Below are 11,947 nucleotides of genomic sequence, written 5' to 3' on the forward strand. Positions count from 1 at the left end.
AAACCATACTGGCAATTTTCAGCAATCATGGTCAGAAAAGCTCAGAGAACTGCGCAAAGGAAGCTTGGAATCGACATGGTTTAAGCTCTTGCTCTGTTGCAAGAACAGAGTTGCTACTGATTTAATTTCCCAGAGCATTAACACTGAAAAGTACCTGTTTAGCAGCAATTGTTTCATCATTGGAGCTGTTTTTCACAATTTCTCGGTAAGACATTTCTGAATTTCTCTTTTTCAGTAGAGCACCCGATAGTCTCATCCACAACTGGGGGGAAAATTGTGGAAAAAGAGTTAAATGTAGTCAAAGATTCTTACAGGCAAGCTTTCTTTCTTGAGTAGTCTTACCTGGGGCCTCATACTGTGAGGAATGCCAGCCAAAACCAGAGAACGTAGCTTGTCTGAATGTGGAAGTGTGACTTCAATTTTATCCCACGTGAGGTCTCCCACATCATGATTGTGTGTGAACTCCAGATGGGCTTGCCATTTCAGTCTCTGCTGTGGCTCTTCAATCAGTGAGATCCCCAAAAGTTTGCTGGGTGGCTCTGCAATATCTGTAGTATACCCAAACAGTGGGGGAGGGGGGAAATAACAGTAGAAAAATAAACATGTCTCTAAATCTTTGGGTATTCCAAAAGATAATTGGAGAACAAGTTACTGAACTTTGGTGTGGAGATAATTCCTAATTCACAACCGTATGAAGCAAGGATGTAGGAATTCAAAAACAAAAAGGAATGAACTGTCTCTAATAAAGCTTATGTACATCCATGAATTCAAATGAAAGAAGGAAAAGGAAAAAAATTCTTGAAAATGTAGATACTGAATCAGATTAATTTGACACCCCCCCAAAAAAACAACCATTTGTAGGAGAAATCCTGATATATGCTTGAAGAAGTTGCATCTCTGATACTTTTTTAGCTGTCACTTGTGTGCATTTCAAATAAAATTCATGCACATATATGCATGCTCTCATAACTAACAAGATCCCAAATTCATAATTTTCATAAAGATGGCATTTTTCTTCTTCAAACTCAGTCATTTTAAAATATAGTCCTAAACAAGAAAAGACATAGGACTTATCTATTTTATATCTATGTCTCACATATGCTTTTCATTGATACTTTCAAAATATTAAATAAAATGAATAAAATTAAAGACATGAAATATTGTTAATGGGAATTAAAAACTTCTAAATGAGACACTGAGAGGGATCTGATTACAAGTCAAGCCTTTCAGAAATGAAGAACTTGCCTTCTTTGCCAACTCGGAAACCAAATTCATCATATTGGATCTCTGGCTGTTCAACAGATTCTTCTTTCTGGAAAATAAAACAACAGAAATGCTACTTATCACTTAATGCAATGGTCAAATGCAATATTTTTACACATTGCTGATATCCAAAATGAACAGTGACTGCTCTCAGATGTCTTCTCCATCCTGGTTTCCTCATTCTTAATCACCAGCCAAAATACAAGTACAAAGAGTACAAAGGGTATTCCGCCACATTCCATCTTTTTCTCTAAGATAGATAAATCAAGAATTTGAAGGAAATTTCTATTACCATTGTTCTTCCACTGCTCCAAGCCTAGCATCTTTTCCTTGCCCAACTTCTATAGATATCAATTCTATGAGCACATATTGCATACCAAAAATGTTGCTAGTGTTTTTATGGTTGTTTATCTTTATGGCTGTTTATCACAACCGTTCTTCTAACCTAGCAATCATCATTTATTTGATTTATATACTAATTCATTCATGAAAGCAGTGAGGCTGCAATGGGAGTTATTACTATTGTATTATATTACAATCATCCCAATTTCATTTAAGAGGGGAAAAAATTACTGTCAAATCATATCTAATGTAAAATAGATTAATTTCCTGACTTAATACAAATGGACCCATGACATCCTTTAGACATTCGTATGCATAGCTGTGATGACCTGGGACAAGGCATGAAGGTCACACAGCCAGCTGAAAAGTTCAAACTCCCCTTTAATGCTCCAAATGTCCCCTCAAATGCTCCCATGTTCTTGGCAAGTCCCAGAGCAAAGCACGTGCGCACATACACAACAGCCTCTGGTCCAGCATAACAAAGGAATAGGGAAATGAGTCCATGAAACAAGAAACAAACAATGGAGTCCACAAGTAAGGAAGAAGCAAGCAGTCCTACAAACTCCAAATGTCTGTATCGGCACACCAAACTCTACCAATTCAGTGTTTGTCCCTGACAAATGCCCCTCCCCACAGCGTCTCCTTAAGGGCCAGGCTATCTTCGAGACCGCCTTCTACCGCATAGCTCCCAGCGACCGGTAAGATCCCACAGAGTTGGTCTCCTCCGGGTCCCGTCAGCTAAACAGTGCCAGCTGGCAGGCCCGCGGGGAAGGGCCTTCTCTGTGGCTGCCCCAGCTCTCTGGAACCAGTTACCTCCTGAGGTCCGGACTACCCCCACCCTACTGGCCTTCCGGAAAGTGGTGAAGACCTGGCTTTTCCGGCAGGCCTGGGGCCATTGATCTTGCTGTTCAATCTTGCGAGATCTGGCCATGGATGGTGTGCATGTGTTTTTAATGTTTTTAAAATGCTTTTATAATGTTTTTTTTTAAAAATTATGTTCATTGTTTGTATTATTTTTTGTTGTAAGCCGCCCAGAGTCCCTTGGGAGTTGGGCGGCATAGAAATATGATATGATATGATATGATATGATATGATATGATATGATATGATATGATATGATATGAAATTAAATTAAATTAAATTAAATTAAATTAAATTAAATTAAAACTTAGTCCCCAGGTGTGCCTTGTGAAGATGGTCGGGGTGCTTTCCTCCCGAGTGATTGGATCGGCCTGCGCTGTTTCCACCTTCTCTCCACTCTCCTTGCTCGTGGATCAGGAGCGGTGGTCCTTGCTCATTGCCTGAGCTCTGTCGCTCCTCATATCTACTGCTTGCCCTCTATTGGTCATCCTGCCCCCGTTCCTCCCTGCTAACAAACATCCAATCCTGAGGGGCCCTGGGCTGCCTCGGTCTGCTCTTCCCCACATTCCTCTGAAGCCAATGAAGCTGCCCCCATGATCTCCATCGGCTCTAGCTCCGGCTCGTCCTCCTTTGCAGATTCAGGCTCTGACGGGGCATGACACATAGCTTTGTATAAGCCAATTGGAATAGGTTATCATTGCCACCCACCCCACAAAGTATTTTTAAAAGAATCTATGCACATTTTAAATATAAGGGAAGTCTGTATTTTATACTTTCTATGTAGTCATATGTAAGACATAATTTTAAAAGGCAATTAACGAGTTACTGAACTTTTACTTTTTTCTTTTCTTAGCTTTAAGTAAGATGTATGCAATTTTTTCCTCCATTATAATTTACCCATTGTCTGTTTAGAAATCTTTTTGTACAAGTATGAGTTCATAATAATATGACTATGCCAGTAATTAAATGTGTACATGCTTTAAACGAGCCTTGTATGTAAGCACTTTCCTGATAGCTATAAACAAGGAATTTGTATGTAGGCAGCTGCATTGAACTCTATACAGGATAGTGAACAGAATGGTGTCTCCTCTCTGCCAAGGGTGGAAAACCAGATGATAAAGAGGAGAGTCAGGCTGAGCATTGGCATTCAGCATAGGAAGGCAGAATGGTGCTGTGGGAGCAAAAGAGTTCTTCATTTACTGCAAACAGGTTAGTAACAGTGTGAGTTGATTTGCAAGTCTACTAAGCATTCTTATACCAGTCTTGTACTCCTTCATAATCATTACTTGATATTAATTATTCTTGCAAAAGAAAAAATAAGGACAAAACAGATTTTTTTTACTTTGCAATCTATGTACCTGAGCATATTTTGCCAAAATCTCTTGAGGCCATATGCTGGGAGTAAGAGCGGAGAAGGGCCCACCAGTGGAGGGAGTATAGCTTCCTATATGCAAAAAGAGTAAGCATACGCAGGAATATTACAGAAATGACCACAAACATTATAAGAGCCAATATTAAGATAAAAGATATTTCAATTCAAGTTCAATTCCTGATGAGTATATGGACCTACCCATTTCTTCAAAGCAGTATGGAAATAGGGCTCACTGCCTTCCTCTGGAATTTTTTAAAAAAAGTTCAACCAATGGTTTGTGCAACCTACAACAATGGAATTATTCTTGCCTTTCTATCCAACTACTAATCAGACCTAATTCAGCTAAATCTCCAAGCCCAGACAAGATAAGCTAAGTGCTACTGCCTGCTGTGTCATGATAATTCTAAATCACATCCAATTATGCAAATAATATTCTTAATTTCTCTGATTTTTTTGGTCTTTTTTTGTACTAGGAATCAGTATAAAAACTACTGTAGAAAGCAAAGATACGGAAATCATATCCAACATAATTATAATGCCAAAGGAAACCTCCATGAGTGATTTACTTTCTATTTGCCAATATTTTACATATTGACTTTGTAATTCAGTTTATATATGTAATTATCACATTATTATTATTATATGATTGCGTTGGCACATTCACATCACATTTTGATTAAAAAGCACAAGAAATAAAATATGAAATATAAAATATAAATATTTTAAACGTATATCTAGATACAATGTTTTGCTTTATTTGTCACAGCCAGGAAATCAGCAAAGTCTCCATGATAGGCTCTATTTTAGCACTCTGTCATTATATGTTGGATAGTTTGTTTTTGGGCCACGCAGCCACAATTGGTATTTAGCCCCACTTCTATAGAGCGTCAGCACATCTACCATGGCCAATGCGAAATCAGTTCAGTGTTGGCCATATCACATGACATTGGTCAAATCCAGGTGGTTTTCTTGAGATGCAAGGCAAGCTTTGATATTGTGGGGGGCAATTTTCTATCCAGTACTGTTTCTGTATATTGTGTATGTCAAAATCATCTTCTACAGGTACTTCAGCAAAATAAATAGTTAGATGTCTGCATTAAATATTTACATTGGAAAAATATAATAAAAAAAGCTTGAGAACTTCAGCCATTTGTACAATTAATTTCTATATGAACTTTACTAAATAAAAAAGTAGTCCTCTTTGAGTTAAACTGATTCCTTGTGGTTTCATGACCTTGTCTGGGCTTGGAAATTAAATAGATTTGGACCTAGTTACTACTTGGATGGAAAACATGAATGAACCAGCACTGCAACTAAACTGAGACATCAAAAAATATTCTGGAAGAAGACATGAACATTTTTTTCCCCACATCCATATCTGAAATACATTTCGGAAAAGAAAAAAAGTATTGGAAAGATAGAGGAAACATGAAAAAAGCATTTGAAAAAGACTAATTCTCGGCCTGCTGCTCTTAAATATAAGAAATATTCTATATGTATTAGAATCAAATTGTAGTTAACATACTAATGTATTGGCAGGGTAGATAATAGTAAAGACTATTCAACCCAAGCTTTACCTCTGATGATTTCATGGACATATCCACACAGTTCTCTTAGAAATAGTATGAAAATGATTTATTTCTATCCTATCCCAGGATGTTTTTATGAATTTCTAGTCCAGCCTGCAACCTTGGTATTCCTTGGAAGTCTCTCATCCAAGCACTAACCAGGCCTGAGGCTGTTTAGCTTCTGAACCCAAACAAGGTAAAAGCAGCAGTGAAAACACATTAAATCAAGCACCACAACTCCTTTCAAGTTGACATGAATTACAAATTATAAAAATAAATCCAAAATTAAAAACTAAAAGGATGACATGGTGTTCTCCATTATTGAGAATTTAATTTTGCAAGTTATTATTTGCTATTATTTACTGTCCATTGCTAGAGCCAATGGACAGTTTCAGCAATTGTAGTTTGAGAATGGAAACACAAAATATTACAGGGATATCAACTGATTTATAAAAAATAGCTGAAATAACATGTAAAGTTGGTTTAACCTGGAACATGATAGTTATTATTCCAGCAAGTGGTTTAGAAAAGAGATATAGAAAATTACTCCAATAAAGATCATGCCAACACAATTCTTACCAAGCTTTCAAGCTGAAAATATTTTTTAAATAATTAATTATTTATTAATTATTTAGCTTGTTGAATGTTATGCTTCAGAGTAAAGTGAAGACAAGTGAAAAATAGATCCGTGGTTCATTTCAATCATATGTATCCAATGTTATAAGCAAAATATAATAGCAAAGATAGCAAAAATTACTCTGATGGAACAAATATTAGGAAGGAGTATATTAAAAGGCAGTGCTTGAATGTAAAATTTTTTATGATAGTCTCAATGCTTTGATTTAAATAATCAGTAATGCTTTATGTTCATAAAGAGCTTACCTGACATTATTATGGAGGAATACAGTCAATGAGGGTTCTTAGACGCTGCCGAAAATCATTCCTCTGTTGCAAAATAGAGAGATAATATGGAAAGAGCAAATTAATTCCTAGAGCCAAGCAATCATAACACTCAGTTACCTTCTAGAGATACTACTAAAATTACATTAAATTTCTAACTCCAACACATACTTTGTCCATATGCTATAAGACCAAATATTATTTTTATCTGGCAAACATTGAATTCTTATCCTGATTCGTATCTGAATCTTGCGAATATAACCCAAGTAATTCTAGTTATAGTCAAATTAATATATTTTAAAAAACAACTGGAGCTACTTTGGTGTAGTGATTAAGGCATCAAGGTAGATACCCGGAAACTGTGAGTTCTAGTCCCGCCTCAAACACAAGGCCAGTTGTGTGACTGCTGCTAGTCACTTTCTCTCAGCCCTGGAAAAGAGGCAATGTCATACCGCTTCTGAAAAATCTTTTCATGAAAACTGCAGGGATTTGTCCAGGCACTCTCCAAGAATTGGACATGATTGAACAGAAGTTGTAAAAAATTATAAGGAGAATCAGATTAACCTAGTAATATATTTCTTTAAAATATCCTTATTTATGCAACACAATATTAACCAGTTAAATAAGCACAATATACAGTAAAATTAGACTTGTAAACCTTGTTTGATCATTATTAAAAGTATAAGCTCATACAAATTTTGAAGTTCTTTAAATCGCTTATGTCCTGCCTAATTCAATAGGTTCCAGGAAGCTTACATTAAAAAAAACCCTAAACAGCAAAGAAGTTACCGGTATTTAAAACTTGTTTTTGCCCCAACACCACACAACTTCAATCTTATTGTCATTAGAGTAATTCTAATCTATTTTTTAAAAAATAAATCTAATTAAACATATGTACATTAGAAACGTCTGCCCAACAAGCAGTTTGAAAGAATGCAAATGAAAGTAGATAATTAGGTACCACTTCAGTGGGAAGGTAATAGTGTTCCGTGCATCTTGGCATATAGTCACGCTGGCCATATGACCACAGAAATGTCTTTGGACAACGCTGGCTTCCTGCTCTAAGAAATGGAGATTAGCACACACACACAGAGTTGGAAACAACTGGACAGGGGAAACCTTTACATTAGAGAATTAAAGCAGCTGATACTGGTACAAGAAAAAATTTGAGGCCAGCAAAAACAATGTAATCTGATATCTGAAATTTATATATGAAATTGGAAAAGGTAGGATTGTACCTAGTTGAATTTTGTTAAATGAAGGAAGTGTTAAGGTCATGCCTGGTATCTATATTTAACCCATCTATAAAAGTCAGGAAGAGAACCACTCTTGAGCAAATATTAACTTGAGGAATTAATGACATTTATGAAAAAATAATATACAATATCCCAATCCAAAAAACAATGGGAGACGCAAAAGTAAGGATCAGGAAAATATATGCTGACACTTGACTTGGTAAATCAAAATGCCATCTGCAGCTTAAAAAGGATATGTTAATTACAGCAACAAACAAAGATTCTATATAGTTTGGAATATGCAATATGCAACTTCCAAAGTTAAGGATATAATTCTAGGAAATCTCTGAAACTCATTTCCAAATTGTACATTTTAATGCGCAATAGGGGAAATTATTACAAATATAATTGAAAACAGTTATCATCAAAAGTTCAAAAAAAAAAAGGGGAGGGGGTTGTTGCTAGTGAGACACAGGTAGCACACATTGAGAATCTTCTTTACATCATTTAAAAAATATCTGTGGCAGTATTAGGCCACATAAATGTTTTCATATTATTCAAAAAGATTTTCTCTGAATGCTTTCGCTAATCTATATTTTTCCATATTAGTAACACACCAAAAATATAACTTTAGAAATAAAAGTGAGAAGTCACCAACAACTTCAAAATGAAAAACAGATGGTCTTTTAGGAAGTGCGAGTGGAAAATGTGAAATAGAAAGAAAGCGAAGAAGGATGGGAGGGATACAGCCAATTACCAAAACTAAAAACAAACAGTACAGGTACTCGTCAACTTACGACCACAATTGAACCCAAAAACTGTGTTGATAAGTGAGACAGTTGTTAAATGAATTGTGCCTTGTTTTATGATCTTTCTTGCCACAATTGTTAAGTGAATCATTGCAGTTGTTAAGTTAGTAACATGACTGTTAAGTGAATCTAGTTTCCCCATTGACTTTGTCAGAAGGTTGCAAAACGGGATCATGTCAGTCCAGGACACTGCAACTGTCATAAATATGAGCCAGTTGCCAGGCATCTGAATTTTGGTCACGTGATCATGATGCTGCTGCCACGATCGTAAATGTGAAAAACAGTCATAAGTCACTTTTTTCAATATCGTAACTTTGAACAGTCATTAAACAAATGCTTGTAAGTGGAGGACTACCTGTATGCAACCAGCACTGAATGTTTTAAATAAGTGAGTCAGAAAATTGCAGTGAGATCTATGAGTCACTAAATGGAACAAAAAGTAAATTTTTTCTGTAAACATAAATTCCTATTTGATTAAAACCAATATTTTTCACAAAATAAAAGTGCCACTGCTAATATATTGATATATTTGATTTTTTAAAAAAGAAATAAAATTGGGATTCCTACTAAGCAGGTGTAATTCTGACACATTCTGAACCTCAAGCAATAAGGAGAGGGGAACAACTCTGCAGAGAATATTGCATTTGAGAATAGTATCATTACATGAACTATGACTGTCTGCACAATAATATTGGTTCTACATTATGGTGGCGAGGGGATTTTGCAACTGCTACTTCCTTATCCCTGTCCTAAAAACCTCGATTATTTGCTTTCATAGGAATTTTTCTCAGACAATATCTCCACCTAATTCCTAATGTAATACAAACTTGAATTTTGCAAAAGAAAACTGGCAATAATAAAAAGATGCACATCTGTCTAACCCGTTTCTATGTACAATGTGTTCAAAACTATTAAATAGCAGGATTGAAATTAGAAAACACTCAGAAGTGCTAAGTAAGTAATATTGCTAAGAGTTAATTTGATCGAATTATGGCTGTTGGGGGGAAATGTAAGTAATTAACATTGGATAGCATGACCAACATTTCATTGGCTACAAACAGAAACTGGTTACCTCTCTTTCTCTCCCTATGGCTTAACTTAGCATCCAGAGCCAGAATGAGTAACAAAGAACTCAAAAACCTGCTTACAACTTTCTAATATTTTATTGGATTGCATATGGCATTACCAGACATACAAACCTTAAAAAGTAAAAGATTTAGCTGTTTCTAATTTTGTTTAATAAAGTAACTATAAAAAGCCCAAACAGCCTGCATTAACAGAGGAGTAAAATCAAGACCATGTGAAGTGTTAAACCACTTTATAAACCACTTGGTAACAGCACACTTGGAATATCGCATCCAGTTTTGGCCACCCCGATATGAAAAAGTTGTTGAGATTCTAGATAGAGTGTAGAAAACAGCAACAAAAATGATTAGGGAACCGGAGCCTAAAACATATAAAGAATGGTTGGAGGAATTGGTTATGTCTAATTTAATTTAATGAAAAGAAGGACTGGGGTGACATGATAGCAGTGTTCCAATATCTAAGGGGCTGCCGCAAAAAAAAGAGGGGGGGCGATCAACTTATTTTCCAGAGCACCTGAAAGCAGATCAAGAAGCAAAGGATTGGGAACTAATCAAGGAAAGAACCAACCTAGAAATAAAGGAGACATTTCCTGATACAACAATTCATCAGCTGGAATGGTTGCCTTCAAAAGTTGTGGGTGCTCCATCACTTGGAAGTATTTAAGAAGAGACTGGACAACCATGTATCTGAAATGGCGTAGGGTCTCCCGCTTGCTGGACCAGAAGACCTTCAAGCAGGGGTGAAATCCAGCAGGTTCTGACAGGTTCTGGAGAACCGCAACTTTTGAGTAGTTCGGAAAACCGGCAAATACCACCTCTGGCTGGCCCCAGACTGGGGTGGGAATGGAGATTTTGCAATATCCTTCCCCCAGGAGTGGAGAGGGAATGGGGATTTTGCAGCATCCTTCCCCTGGAGTGGGGTGGGAATGGAGATTTTGCAATATCCTTCCCCCCAGGAGTGGGGAGGGAATGGGGATTTTGCAGCATCCTTCCCCTGGAGTGGAGTGGAAATGGAGATTTTGCAATATCCTTCCCCCAGGACTGGAGAGGGAATGGGGATTTTGCAGCATCCTTCCCCTGGAGTGGGGTGGGAATGGAGATTTTGCAGTATCCTTCCCCTGCCACGCCTACCAAGCCACACCATGCCCACCAAGCCACGCCCGCAGAACCGGTAGTAAAAAAAAAAAAATGGATTTCACCACTGCTACAAGGTCTCTTCCAACTCTTGTTATTCTAATGTCTATAACAGGGGTCTCCAACCTTGGCAACTTTAAGCCTGGCGGACTTCAACTCCCAGAATTCCCCAGCCTGCAAAGCTGGCTGGGGAATTCTGGGAGTTGAAGTCCGCCAGGCTTAAAGTTGCCAAGGTTGGAGATCCCTGCTCTCTAATTTTATGATGTTTGTGTGTCTATATTTTTCTTGACTGTACACCGCCTTGAGTCCTACGGGAGAAAGGCGGTATAGAAATATAATAAATAAATAAATAAATAAATAAATAAATAAATAAATAAATAAATAAATAAATAAATAAATAAATAAATAAATAAATAAAGTGGGTGAAGGGTCCCACCCCCACCCCCAGGACAGTTTGTAAGCAAGAGCAGATGCCTCCTGTATTAGTTTTACTTCAGGGAAGAGCATCCCTCCCTCCCGACCCTTGTCAAACGCTGCTCCCTTCCCGTTTCCCTGCCAGCATCATCTTAACGCTGATGGAGAGAGAGAGAGAGAGAAGGAGAAATGGGATGGATCATGGATCAGCTCATTCATGAAATCTTGGGACCAGCCCGACGGACTTCCCAACCCCTATTTGCTTGGCCGAAACCTGTCCGCCGTAGGATTCCCCGTAGTTCCCCCCCCCTCCAACGATCTGGTTGGGCGATTCTGCGATTTCTCCTCCTCCTCCACCTGTCACAAGGAGGGAGAAGATGTGGCCCTCGGCTATGCTGCCCACCAACCTGCCCCGTGGCTCTGGCTCCATGGGCTCCATTTCCCTGCCCTCGCTCCCTCGGTGTTGCTGCTGCTGCTGGTGGTGGTGGTGGTGAACGGTGCCGCTAAAGAACATCCCCACGCACTCGCCCCGCTCCCAACGGACCCTTACCTCAGGACGCCCGGGCGGACATGGCAGCCCACCCACCCCCCGTCCGTCTCGTCAGCACTAGCTAAAGCACAACGCATGCGCGGAATCGGAGGCTGGAGGAAGGAGCGGCCAGCAGAGAGCATGACGGGAAGCGTAGGCAGGTAGGCGCTATCGCGGACAGCTACGCCTTAATAATAAGAATGATAAGAGAGCGTTTCAAGGCTTCTCTTTTGACGTCATTTTTCTCTTTTCTGTCGGAGATTAAAGTGGTCGATGCTCATCAGAATGCCTGATTTCCATTGCCACGGTGGTAGTGTTTGTTGGGAAATATGGGAGATAATTCTAATCGATCTCAAATCCTGCGATTTAGGGAGGATAGGGGCTACGGGTAATTATGATTTATTAGGGCGACCAAGTCCCGACAAGGCACTCTAT

At 38.2% G+C, this 11,947-nt stretch overlaps 1 protein-coding gene across 1 annotated transcript in view; it reads right to left on the bottom strand.

The window, feature by feature from the left end:
* SGSM3 (small G protein signaling modulator 3) overlaps positions 1-11,581 on the bottom strand; it is a 29,142-nt gene extending 17,561 nt beyond the window's left edge. The window contains exons 1-6 of the mRNA XM_070947621.1: positions 11,534-11,581; positions 6,289-6,351; positions 3,825-3,910; positions 1,246-1,312; positions 343-548; positions 155-262 (exon numbers count right to left, since the gene is read on the bottom strand). Of these exons, the coding sequence (XP_070803722.1) occupies positions 155-262; positions 343-548; positions 1,246-1,312; positions 3,825-3,910; positions 6,289-6,295 (474 nt within the window). The 5' untranslated portion in view covers positions 6,296-6,351; positions 11,534-11,581. The remainder of the gene's footprint in view (positions 1-154; positions 263-342; positions 549-1,245; positions 1,313-3,824; positions 3,911-6,288; positions 6,352-11,533) is intronic.
* Positions 11,582-11,947: the final 366 nt, after the last annotated feature.

This window comes from Pituophis catenifer, unplaced genomic scaffold, assembly GCF_029215685.1.
Source record: "Pituophis catenifer annectens isolate HBS135680 unplaced genomic scaffold, rPitCat1.0.hap2 SCAF_7, whole genome shotgun sequence".
Taxonomy (NCBI): domain Eukaryota; kingdom Metazoa; phylum Chordata; class Lepidosauria; order Squamata; family Colubridae; genus Pituophis; species Pituophis catenifer.